Raw genomic sequence first — 13,874 nt, forward strand, 5'->3', positions numbered from 1 at the left:
TCATTTCTTAATCTTATTTCAAAAACTGTGGTCATGGGAGGCTCAGGTGGGTCATAACACACATCAGGTTGGTTATTTCCTGGGCTACATACCTTGTATAGAATAACATTATGCAAACAAGTTATTTTTAGAGTTCTAGTACACTTATAATAACTGTAAAATAGTAGGACCATAGCAACCTTTTGTCCTACCTCAGTGACTTGATGTATACACTGGAAATAGCCCTCAATCTGAGGAAGGTCAGGTGAAGTCCTTACTGTACAAGTCCACATTTTAAGGAAAATGAGTCCCGCGATGAGTTTCCTTGTGCTTCGGCCGTGCGTGGACCAGTCAGCTTCCGGGTGTGACTGGAGCAGGGCTTGTCGCCGTCTTTAGAGTCACTTTGCAGGGGTTGGCGAAGCTGCTCCCGTCCATGTACCACTTACAGTCTACTCATGTTCAAGGATGGTCTCGGAGGTTGGGCCTGCTAGAATAAACTGAGTCCAACACCTCTACACAGTTATGTTCAACTGGGCTCTCTGATACTGGGAGCAGGGTAGTGGGGTTTAGGGTGTTGCAAACTTCAATGGTTATGTGGGGATTTTCACATAGCAAGGTTTGGTACTTGGTTAATCTAGCATTTGTTAACCAATGATGTCCTTTGGTATTTATTAAAGTTACCACAGCATGGGAGGCCTTTATATTCAGGTTTTGCCTAAGGGTTAGTTTATCTGCTGCTTGTGCTAACAGGGCCATTGCTGCTAGGGCCCTTAGACCTGGGGGCCAGCCTTTGGAAACCTTGTCTAGTTGTTTTGAGAGATAGGCCACTGGCCTTGGCCAGGGCCCCACAGTCTGGGTTAAAACGCCAACTGCCATTTTTTCTCTTTCTGACGCATAGAGTGTAAAGAGTTTTGTCAGATCAGGTAGCCTCAGGGCTGGGGCCAACATGAGTTTTTCTTTTAACTCATGAAAAGCTCCTTGCTGTAGGTTGTAATAGATGTAGTTTATCTAATCTACATTTTTATTAACTGTCACCTACTAAAATATTGACTCAAATCCTGCAGCTGTTTGATTTCAAGCTTTAAATTAATCTGGTATTCCTCATGGGACTCCAATTGCATCTAAATAAACAGGAGAGTCGAAGGACCCATAAGGGGCTTCTCTCGCTTGACGATGTCTTATTTTTTTTCCTTCTGGTTGATGAAATGCCAGGGTGAAAGGGATAGCCAATTGGACCAAAGCACAAGTGCCACTCCAGTTATTCAGCAGCGTGCCCAGTAAAGATCCACCACAATACCACCATACATCCGTTCGGGGATGAACAAGGGCTGACTGATTGATAAGTGCTTGAAAATTCTTAAGCTTACTGCATCCTTTCAGGTCTCTAAGGAATGCTAAGTTTCCTCTCTGTCATGAGAGACACGAAGTGAACTTAGTGTTGGGAGACGGAAGCTGGATGGCCCTCGGGGGCTGAACCATAGGGTGCTGAACTTTGGGATATAGCAGAGAGAGCTTGGCATGACTTATTACTCCAGGCTATAGAATCCTGGAAAAGAGCTACCATGCAGCCTACGCCTGGTCGACTGGAAGACCACCTTAGTGGAAAGGGGACAGTCTGGGCCTCTGGCCTGCCATGTGCACAAGCATAACAATTGCTTTTGTTTAACGTGCAGATGGAATATTTGATCCATTTTAACCAGGCATTTGTATGTTGGTATCCTGTCTTAATTGCTAAAGTTTGTTTTAAGTCTTTAACTTCTATGATCCTCTAGTAAAATGAATGTATGGTTTTAGGGAAATTACAAAAACTGGTTGGGGCAGTCCATCCTTGCTCTTTAGTGGTCCACAGAATGTTGGACCAACTATGGCATGAAAGCTCTATATCGGGGGGAGCAACACTCTTGGTTGGCACTGGGGTCTTTATCGAAATCTCCCCGGATTAAATGGTCCTAGTTTACTAATGTCTAGTCTGAGGAGAGTCAGGAGGGACAGAAGTACTTTTCTGAAGTAGAAAGCTATCTTTGACTTGGCAAGTCCTCACAGGGTATAACAAAGCAAGCATTAAATGCAATAGTTTGAGGCGAAATTGACTTGGTTATATTAGTAACTAGATGGTCAGCAATAGAGCGAGGAAAGAAGAAAGAGTAATAGAATAGATGAAAAGAGTTAAATTTTTCTTAGCTTTAGTTTGGTAGGGTTTTACCCTGGGACTATGGCCCATGACTCTGGAGGGGGTGGCGCTTTCTTGACTCGGGTGTGTTGAGTCCATCCTTTTTTTGCTGCAGGATGTACAGCAGTTTAGTGGTTAGCAGCACAAGGTAGGGTCCTTCCCAGGCTGGCTCGAGGTTTTCTTCTTTCCACCTTTCGATGAGCACGTGATCTTCAGGCCGGTGCTGGTTTACTGGAAATTCTAAGGGTGGTACATGTGCTAAAAGACTTTTAGTTTTTTTTTTTTTTTTTTGCGAGAAAAGAAAGTGGAAAATAAACCAAGTATGTAATTTTTAAGAAACTGACCTTTTGTTTTAAATGTGGGGATCTTGGCAGTGGACTTTATAGTCCTTAGTGCCTTTTTTACTGAGAAATTTCCTTTAGCACCTATTTTTATTAGTTTTTAAACCAAAGAAAGCCAAATACCATTTTTACATTTAACAGTGCTTCTCGTATGATTTTTATACCAGATAAGCTAAATGTTATCTTTATATTAGTGTGTTATTAATGTGAAACCTAATTTTAATAAAACCTTGTAGACATATTTATTTAATTTTTAATATTTGACCCTAAGGTAAGATTTTATAGACTCTTTTCAGCCTCTTATAATTTTTGCTAAAGAGCGGGTTGGTGCTTTAAGAAAAACCTGTTATGCTTTTACTTTAATGTCCAGTTCACAGAAAAACTGGATGATACTTCTTTAACGTTAGCTAATATGTTTACACACAGAATGTTCTTTACAATTAACATTTTAAAACTTGCTTAAACCTTCAAAATAATAATTTTTTAAAACTTTTTAATGTAGGTAAAAATGTATGTTTTTTGCCTCCTTAAAATTCTTTTACCAAAGGTGTATTTTGCTTTTCTTATACACCTTGCACATAAATTTTTCGGTTTTTTTTTTTTCAATAGTTTTACATTCAGGAGGCCTAGTTACTTTTAAATTATACAACATTTTTTTGCATAAATCCTTTTTTTTAGACACACATTTTTTTATAACCTTTTTTTTTCTTTTACGACTTTTACAGGCAATTTTTCGACATGCCTTAACTTTCTGACTTACTACAAATACTTCTTTTTTTAAACAACCAGTTAATTTATTTCAGGACAAGAATTTACCATATAACACTCTTTTTATATAAATTCCGCCCCTCCCCCCCTTTTCCCCTTTTTTTTTTCAAAGGTGATAACCATTCTTTTCCAAAGCGAACCTTTTTTTACGACTGTCTAAGGCCACAAAAATAGAAGTTACTATAATACATGTTACACTGTTAACTTAGCAAACTTTACTTTGTTGAAAACCTTGTAAGTTTGGGATTTTAATTATCCTTTGCTATTAATAAGACCTTGTTTTGTCCAAATTAGAATTGGTATGATGGCTTTTAAAGGAATAGTGTACACTTTTTTTTTTTAACTACTTGTGTATCTCTTTCTTTGACTTTGTCTCTCTTGGACTTTCCTTTTGCCTCTTCTCTTCTTCTCTCTCTCTCTCCTTGACTCCCTCTTTGTCTGTCTCTTCCTCTGTCTCTCTTTGCCTCTTTTCCTCTCTGTCTCTTTCCTTTCTTTCTCTCTGCTGGTCTTTCCTTGCCTCTGCCAGCCGCTTATGCATCTCTTCTCTCAACCACTGTGTGTTGGGGGCGGGGGGTCTAAAACCAGCTGTAACCAAGTGTCTGTGTACAGGAACTGGTCTGGGTTCCCTGGCTTGCATGTCACCTTGTGCTATACCTTTGAAACAAGGGATCTGTTCAGGTTTCTGTCTAATGGCCAACCTACCTCTAATGCTGGCCAGTCTATCTTACACAAAGTTTTAAGTTTTCCTGGTGTCATAGTACTCCATAGTCTCCCTTAAATCCTTTTTTTGAAAATTTTCAACATAGTTCCTAGTGGGGTGGGCTTACTTTGTGCCTCACCCATGTTTCCTCTAGACAAAACACCACGCTCACACCACACACACACCACAAAACAAAGAATGGGTAAAAAGGGCACACACACACTTTTGTAGTTTACACAAAACCAAAATCAAAACCAAAATCAGAGTATCCAGAAATCCAAACCAGGTCAAAACCAAAACCAAAGTATCAAGCAATCCAAGTCAAGTCAAAAATAAAAACCAAAGTGCCGGTACAGGCACGCCGTGGGCGATCAGGCCACGCTTCCACTCAAATGGAGTGGGCAAGTTCCCATCACCGGTCCTGTCAAGCAAATCAAACCAAATCAAAACCAAAAGCAAAGTGCCGATAAAGGCACACCATGGGTGATCAGGCCACGCTTCCACTCAGACGGAGTGGGCAAGTTTCAAAGACTAGTCTTACCAAGTTTTAGATGTCCAGATTCCAAGTGCCCGTTCCTTCCCGGTGTTCAGCCACTGCGTTGATCCTCCACGGGGGCCTACCACACACTGCTGTGGTGAGGCATCCCACCGGAGCAAATGCCTACCCAGTAGAGCTCTCAGGATCCGCATCGCTCGGGCTAGTCGCAGTCCCCCGCAGGGATGTTCCACAGGGCAGGCTCAAGCCGCCTAAGGAGCTGCCTCGACCATCCGCCAGTCACCTCACTTCCGGGTCAGGGAACCAAGAAATGTAGCAGGATGAGCCACAGACAAAACTCCTCAGACACCGAGTTAAAGAAGGAAGGGGTTTATTCGGCTGGGGGCATCGGTGAGACTTCTGTCTCAAGAGCCGAGCTCTCAAGTGAGTAATTCCTGTCCCTTTTAAGGGCTCACAACTCTAAGGGGGTGCATGTGAGAGGGTCGTGACTGATTGAGCAAGCAGGCAGTATGTGACGGGGGGCTGCGCGTACCGGTAATTAGATTGGAACAAAACAAGATAGGGATTTTCACAGTGCGTTTCTATACAATGTCTGTAATCTACAGATAACAGAACCAATAGGTCAGGGGTCGATCTTTAACTGCCAGGCCCAGGGTGCGGCGCCGGGCTGTCTGCCTGTGGATTTCATTTCTGCCTTTTAGTTTTCACTTCTTTCTTTGGAGGCAGAAATTGGGCATAAGACAATATGAGGGGTGGTCTCCTTTAACTGCTTCACAAGCTTTGGAAGATTTAGAAAGAACCTGGAGCTTTCTTTCTTTCTTGGTTTTCCTTTTTCCTCTGCCTAGCTTCATACAGTATGCATAGGCAGGAGAACGATTGATAAGGGAGCCCTCCATGTGTCTGTGTCCTGTTCTCTGTGATTTGTGTTGCAGAATCAGTCTGGCATGAGTAGTTGCTAGATGAATGTGGTGTCACTGGTAGTGACTTAAGTTGCCAGGTCCTTCTTGCTTGTTTCATCTTGCCTCTTGATTTAGTGGAGCAGTCATGTCCAGTAGAATCTTCTGTGATGGTAGAAATGCTCACGATAGCTGTACTGTCCCTTAGGGCAGCCCCTAGCCATATGTGGTTCTGGATCCCTTGGAAGTGTGGCCGGTGTGAGTGAGGAAGTAAATTTTCAATTTTATTTAGTTTTAAAAAGAGCTTTATTGAAATATATTTCAAATGCTATAAAATGCATCATTTTGCCATTCAGTGGTTTTTAATGTATTTACAGAATTGTGCAGCCATTACCACCGTCTAACTTCATAACATTTTAACATCTCAGAAAAACAAACCAACCAACCCTGTACACATTAACAGTCTTCCCCATTCCTGTTCTTGCCTCCAAGCCCTGGCGACCACTAACCTACTTTCTGTCTTGGGATTTGCCTCTTTTGGACATTCCATGTAAATGAAATCATACATGGTCTTCTGTGACTGGTTTCCTTCACTTCGCATAATGTTTTCAAGATTCATCCGTGTTTTAGCATGCAGTAACAGTATTTTAGATTGAGAGGAAAAGGGACTTAGTTGTTTTTTTTTTTTTTTTTTGTAGAGATGGGGGTTTCGCCATGTTGGCCAGGCTGGTCTTGAACTCCTGACCTCAGGTAATCTGCACACCTCAGCCTCCCAAAGTGCTGGGATTATAGGTGTGAGCCACCATGCCTGGCCCAGGACTTAGGTTTTTTTTGGCTTTTGACCAGATTCCTTAAATTGTTTTCTGTGGCAGTTCTAATATTCTTGTTAATGGGAGGCTAGTTTCACTGCTTTGGCTTTGTTTTTAATTTAATGCTGTGCTGATATAATACTTGTCACCCCTTCAGAAGAGGTGGAAGACTTCTTTGCTTTAGTTCTTTACTGCTTTGTTTATAAGACCATCAAAAGTGCTGATTAAGTAGCAGAAATTAGTGGGCCACATCAGTTACAGACTTCACATACTGCAGGCCTGTCCTTAAATTGTAGTCTGCTCTAGCTGGTGAGTTGTGAAGTTTGTGGGGACCTGGAGTAACTCACAGGCAATTACAGACAGTCCCTGACCTACGATGGTCCAACTTACGATTTTTCAACTTTACAATTGTGTGAAAACCGTATACATTTGGTAGAAATAGTACATCAGGTATCCATACGACCATTATGATTATCACTTTCAGCATCGTCTTCAATAAATTACACGAGCTGTTCAACACTTTATTATAAAATGGGCTTTGTGTTGATTTTTGGAAGGATTGCCTGCAGATATATTCTGCAATGCAAAAGAAAATTAACTGGTAAAGTAAGTATAAGACTTTCTTTTACATGTCATTTTCAAAGTATAGCACTGATAACAACAATAAGCTAACCTAATACTATGTATTTATTAGTTATGTTCTTGGAAGTTGCATACAAAGCAATAATTTATAAAGAAGATCACTTTTTTTAGTTATGCCAACAATTTTTTTTCTGTAATAAAGATTCCTACTAGTCATGTAATTGAATTACTAGATTAAGCACATTAGATTGAAAGCAATACTTTGAAGATTTATAAATTTGTAAAACATTAGTAAAACAATTTTTTTTTTTTTTTGGTAAAACTGTATCTTAATTTAGATATTTTATGACTGCTGACTAGAGGATCTCTTTTAATCAACCAACTTCAAGAGAATTCTTGGGGTATATCTGTATTTTAGTTCCTGAATATTGATGATAATAGTATACTTTACAATTGTTTAGTGTTTTATAGCAATTGATTTCAGTGTCATAGCAGTTTTTTTTCCCCCAGTGGTAGAGATGATATTATTTTTCTTTTTCTTTGCTAACAAGAAAACAATTTTCAATAAGTTAAGTGATTTGCCCAACATTATGTGATAAAACTTCTGGTTCCTGTTGCAGTGTTCACTCTGTCCTTCTCCCTCTCTAGTCCTCTTTTACTTTTTTTTCTCTATTTCTTTTTTTAAATTATGTCATAACTTACATAAAGGAAAATGCAAAGATGTTAAATGTTCAGCGGGATACATTTATACCTCATAATGCCTCCTACTGCCTTCACCTCGACTCACACAAAGTTTATCATTATTATGACGTCTATTACCATAGAGTAGTGTTGTCTAATCTTGAACTCTATTTAATGGAATCATATACAGTATAAACTCTTATGTGTCTGAACTCTCTTGCTTAATATTGTGTCTATGAAATTTGTTCGTTGCATTTAGCAGTAATTCTTTTTCACTACAGTATAGTATTTCATTATATGAATATTACTCATTCTCTTATTGATGGATATTTGGGTTGCTTCTAGTTTTTTGACTCTTGTGAATAATTTTGCTGTGAACATTCTTGTACATATCTTTTGCAGATGTATACCTTTATGTCTGCAGCACCTAATTTTAGAATAGAATTGCTGATTAATGGGGTGTATGTAAATTTAGTTTTCGTGAGTCTTGCCAGTTTTATGTTTGTGTGCCCTTCAACAAAGTATGAAAATTCCATTTGTTTCATTTCTTTACTGACACTTGATATTGTCCTGTGTTTCTTTAAGTGTCGGTATTGAAGTAAAAATCACACATACACATGTATACTATCGCCTTTTAGTTTTAAGAGAAAAAAAAAGTTTAATAGTCACGAAACATATTAATTACTTTTAGAACTTTGATCAGCATCTTTTCATTTCACTTAAAACTGCTTTCTGGGACTTATTTTAGTCAATTGTGTATTTGAAAAGTTCATCTTTGTGCTTCACTGATACCAATGTGCTGTGCCTTTTCATCATGTATCTGTGGAACAGATGCCTTTTATTCCAAGCAGACTTGTTTTCTCAAGTGCTGACAATTCCAGAATGTAGATGAATACTTTCTTTATTCTTTTTCACTTAGTTTGCACTTAAATCCTAGCATTATGAAGATGAATATTGAAAATTTGTAAACGTTTTTATAACATTAGTTTTACTTTGTACATACACTATCCTTGATGTTTTTATGTTTCTTTTATTGCCTACTTATTTTGCAGTTCCTCAATTATTGAATTTGTAATTCTTTAGTGTATGGATCTTTGAGACTACATTCACCAGAAAGATGAATACTGTATTTGCTATTTTCTTTGTGCTGTGACTTTCACTGTAATATAGTAAGAGTTTGCATTTTCAGCAACATTGAAGAATTTGTCTAAATGACATTCTCTTAAATGTGTTGAGAAGAGAAAATAGTGTTTTTCTCTGCCATTGAGGTTTGCCGCATAGAAAGTGCATGTTGTGGCAAGTTCTTAGCCCAGAATGCTTGGCACAGTACAAAGAATACTAGCTCAAGCATGAAGAGAGTTGACTTCTAGTGCCAATCTAAGATTAACTCACTATTTTCTTTTTTTTTTTGAGAAAGGGTGTCACTCTGTTGCCCAGGCTGGAGTTCAGTGACGCCGTTTCTGCTCACTGCAGCCTCTGCCTCCTGGGTTCAAGCGATTTTCCTGCCTTACCCTCCTGAGTAACTGGGACTACGGGTGCCTGCCTCCATGCCCAGCTATTTTTTGTATATTTAGTAGAGACAGGGCTTTGCCATGTTGGCCAGGCTGTTCTCAAACTTCTGACCTCAAGTGATCCTCCCTCCTCGGCCTCCCAAAGTACTGGGGTTACAGGTGTGAGCCACTGTGCTTGGCCAACTCAGTATTTTCATTTCAGCAAATTATATCACCTTTTTATGTCTTGGGTTCTTCTTCTGAAAAAATGAGTATTGTAATAATCAGCTGTTGGTATCATAAAAGGGGAAATTTTTATTTCACCTTTAACTTCAATTTAAGTGAAAGACAAGGACGTAATGCACTCTACTTTGCATAATTGAAGGCAATAATTTAATCATTTTTCATGCTGATTCTTTCTGTACTCTGAAGTAATCTCTGGAATGGTACGGCTACTGCCTGATAGTGTGCAATAGGAGAGAGTATGTCAGGTTTAGGACCAGCACTTTTTATATGCTCATTTGTAATGGGAATACTGAAGCTATAAATAACAACCAAGAATCCATTCTTGTGGTTTGTTATGTATTTCAACATAGCATGGTGAGTAGCCACAGAAAAGAAAGACTTACCCTGAAACAAAGAATTTTTGTGATGAGAGGAAACTGATGGTAGATGGGAAAGAAGAGGGTGCTCAACGTTGCCTTTTTATTCATTTGTCTAGAAATCTTGCTGGGTTATCTCTCTAAACAGGAAAGATGGGATTCCTCTTCTTTAGAAAAAGTTTCTACCTGATGACTTAATTGGAAAAAATATATGTTTTTTTCATTATGGAATATTGTTTTAGAGCTGAAAATGCACTATTTATCTGTCTTTAATTTTTTGCTAATGTTTTGAGTTTTCAGGCAAATTATATTACTAGATTTATTGTGTTTTTTTTGTGGAACTAAATTAACTGCTTTTTAGGTACAACCCAAGATAACCTTTTCTTGATACATGTGACTGTTCCACCAAATGTACTTATATTGTTGTGTTTCTGTATTAAAGTGCCTGGAATTTCTTTGAAGTGTTAGATTTTTATGAACGTTATTTAAATTAGAACAAAGTTTAGTAGCATCATGTATGTTAGGTTCTGTGAATTTATATAACACCCATGATTCTTAAAAATTTTTTTTTGAAATTAGCATGTTCATTTTGAAGGCTGTTGTCTAAAATTTCCTTTGCTTTCTCTACTTCTTGTTTTTTTTTTTGAGATGGAGTCTTGCTCTGTCGCCCAGGCTGGAGTGCAGTGGCGTGATCTTGGCTCACTGCCACCTCTGCCTCCTGGGTTCAAGCGATTCTCCTGCCTCAGCCTCCTGAGTAGGTGGGATTGCAGGTGTGCGCCACCACGCCTGGCTAATTTTTGTATTTTTAGTAGAGATGGGGGTTGGCCAGGCTGGTTTTGAACTCCTGAGCCCAAGTGATCCGCCCGCTTTGGCCTCCCAAAGTGCTGGGATCATAGTCGTGAGCCACCGCACCCAGCCTCCTTTCTCTACTTCTTAAAGTCTTAAGGCTTATTGTATATAATTAAGGAAAAGCCCAGGTCAGATGTTCCCACTAGCTTTGGTAAAATGAAGGGACTTGCAACTTTCTGGAAGTATTACTCCTGTTTATTTTAAGTTTCAGGTTTAAGCACAATTTGTAAGGGACAGTGTTATTGAACTGATGGTTTTAAAAATCATAGTCTTTTTCAAGTGTTTAATTAGACTTTATATGCCATATGGGTTTTTTAATAAAGTTTTTATTTATTGAGTTCCTGTGTTTGTCTAGCTGTGTTGTGAAATGAATTATTTATTTATTTACTCTTTTTTGAGACAGAGTCTCACTCTGTCGTCCAGGCTGGAGTGCAGTGGTGTAATCTTGGCTCACTGTAACCTCTGCCTCCTGGATTCAAGCAATTCTCATGCCTCAACTTCCCAAGTAGCTGGGATTACAGGTGTGCGCCACCACGCCCAGCTAATTTTTTGTATTTTTAGTAGAGACGGGGTTTCACCATGTTGCCTGGGCTGGCCTGGAACTCCTGAGCTCAGGAAATCCACCCATCTCAGCCTCCCAAAGTGCTAGGATTACAGGCATGAACCACTGTGCCTGGCCTGAATTATTTTTCTTAAATCTAACAATATTCAGGATGCTTGGCAGTGTTGTTCTCAAAAGGATGAAGAAATTTCATATTGAAAAAGTTCAGTAACTTGTCTGAGGTCATTTACATATAGGCCTATCTTGAAGTATTTACTCTTCTTTTTGTTAATTTTATTGTTCTTTGATAGTTCTGTAATTATGTGGAACAGTATTCTCTCTCTATAGTATCTTTATTCAGGGATATGTGAAACACTGTAAGGCAATATGCTTATTTATCAAACTGTATCAAATATAAATTATTTTGTTCCAGATTTCCCTAACTGTGTGTTAAGTAGTCTTGACTTGTGTAGATTTAATTCAGGAGACAAAATCTTGTTCATTTCTAAGAGGTAGAGATTAAAGCAAACATGAGGATTAACTTTTGAAAAGAGATTAGGGAATTTTGGATGCTCAGATGCTAATTCCAGTAAGTAATCAGACTTTTCATTTAGAAATGTGTATCTGATCGCATGACTTTAAATGCTTTCCAATTAAAAAACTCAACACTTCTTCTTGTGCAGAGTTCACAGTATGTGCAGTGTGTGGCCGGGTGTTTGCAGCTGATGCTTCGGGTCAATGAGTACCGCTTTGCTTGGGTGGAAGCAGATGGGGTAAATTGGTGAGTGCCCTTTACTTTTAATGTAAAATAACATTTACAAGCGTCCCTCCTTGACAGTTTCAAAGAAATATGTAATCATCTAAAAGAAATATTTTATTTTTTTCATATCTGTTTAACAATTGACTATACTAACCTTCTTAGAAGTCAGTAGCTATCAAACTGAGCCCCTTTCCTTGCTTAATCTGTGCTTTTATAAGAGGTTAAGGCCTCTTAAGAACCTAATGCTTAACAGGACAGATTCCAGGTACTCAGAATATAAAAAATTAAAAAAAAAATTTTATGATGAATGTAGGCAAAAATCAACAAGAAAAGTTCTTACCTAAGAGTGAATATAAACCTTTCTTTCTAATGCCATATAATTTAACCCAGTCTTTGTGGGATCCTAATTTGCAGGTATAGAAACTTTGAGGAGCTGTCTGTTCAGGCTTATATAGACAAGCAACTGAAAACCTCCAAAACAATGGAAATCTTGTTTTACTGTCAGAACATCAACTTATTTGTTCATAATGAGAGATCTAACTGCTCTTAAACCAAATATTCTTTTCAGTTAGCAAGACATTGTTTCTCTGTTAGAAAATCTACAGAGGAATTTAGGTTATCAACAGTAAGTTGCTTGGTGGGTGAGGATTTAAAGCAAGCATTGGACTCTTACCTGTATCTCCAGTGTAGGATATACCTGTGAAGGGACCCAAATATTCTAGATCTTTTCAGTCAGTATTTGTATGCAATTCCTTAGAATGGGTTACTTCTGCAAATAGCTGTTCTTAGGAATTGTATTCCAATTGTCACAACTATTCAAGATCCATCAATTCAGTAAGTAATTATTTTTCTATTAATCTGTAAAATTTCAGTCCATTCTTGTTTATTTAGTCGTCAGTTTGCCAGGAAAAATAGCCATCACAGTTTGTCATCTGGGTCCAACAGACCCTTTAAAAATATATTTTTAGTCATTTTGTGAAAAATTGACGGAACTAAGAATAAAGAGAGTGAGAAACAACTGTTAGAAATTTCAATAAAAATTAAAATATAGCAAACCTTTTTGTAAAAAGTTTATAAGAGGTTAAGGCCTCTTATAACACAAGTATCATAAAAGATGACAGAAAATCATCACATGTCCTTGAGCGAAATGGTCTAGGTTCTTGTTGCAAAGTACTGTCTGGAAGTCTTTCATGTTCAATGGCTAACTAGTTGAGAATACTATATTTCCTTTTTGTCCTTATAAATATATTCCTCATTTATCAGTTCTTGAGTTTGAGAAAATTCATTTATAATATAGATATCTAGAGACTCACAGTTTAAGATTTAACTTAATTTGACCCATTTCACTGTTATTGTTAGAGAATAGAGTGCAGTCTATCTCTTGTTTCATCTTCTGAATAATCTAATAATTGTGAAACACTTTCCTCTGTTGGTCATTATTATAGGCAGAAAATAAAAAATTCACACTTGTCAGGAGGTTCATTAGACTCACCGACATAGCATATAGTTGTATTCACAGATAAGATTTATTACAGAGATGTAGTGAGGACACACAACTGTATCATAAGGGACAAAGACACAGGCAGAGTGTGGAGGAATCCATGTGCAGGCTGCCTTATGCTCTCTTCCTCCCAGAGGGGTCTCACAGAGTATCTTCCCCTAGCATTGAAAATGCAGCAACATTTGTGTGAGGTTTCTGTCCAGGAAACCCATCAGAGACTCAGCTCCCAAGATTTTATTAGAGGTTAGTTATATAGACACACACTGCCTAAAACACACCAAAATTTCAGACTTCCTGAAAGAAAGTAGGTATCTTAATCTATTTGGGCTGCTTTAACAAAATACTACGTGGCTTATAAACAGTGGAAACTTACTTCTCACATTTCTGGAGGCTAGGAAGTCTAAGATGAAGGCATTAGCAGATGTGGTGTCTGGTGAGGGTCTGTTTCCTCATTCATAGATGGCTATCTTTTCACTGTAAACTCAGATGGCAGAGGGGACAGGGGTCTTTCTCAGCACCCTTTTAGAAGGGTACCGATTCCATTCGTGAGTGCTCTGCCCTAATTGTAAGATAAAATGAATTTTAATTCTACGAACCAAAAATTAGATTTTTTTTCCCCCTGTGGAGGACCTATAAGAAAGAATCAAAGTCATGAAATAGCAATCTCTACAAATAGTTGTAATTGCTTATAAAATAAACTCAAATACCA

General features: G+C 38.2%; 1 protein-coding gene across 2 annotated transcripts in view; it reads left to right on the top strand.

Moving 5' to 3' along the window:
- The window catches only part of ATP6V1H (ATPase H+ transporting V1 subunit H), a 120,640-nt gene that overhangs the window by 39,380 nt on the left and 67,386 nt on the right, over positions 1 to 13,874 (top strand). For both annotated transcript variants that reach the window (XM_050801791.1, XM_050801792.1), the window contains one exon: positions 11,588 to 11,685. In XM_050801791.1, the coding sequence (XP_050657748.1) occupies positions 11,588 to 11,685 (98 nt within the window). The remainder of the gene's footprint in view (positions 1 to 11,587; positions 11,686 to 13,874) is intronic.

This window comes from Macaca thibetana, chromosome 8 (assembly GCF_024542745.1).
Source record: "Macaca thibetana thibetana isolate TM-01 chromosome 8, ASM2454274v1, whole genome shotgun sequence".
NCBI classification, from domain to species: domain Eukaryota; kingdom Metazoa; phylum Chordata; class Mammalia; order Primates; family Cercopithecidae; genus Macaca; species Macaca thibetana.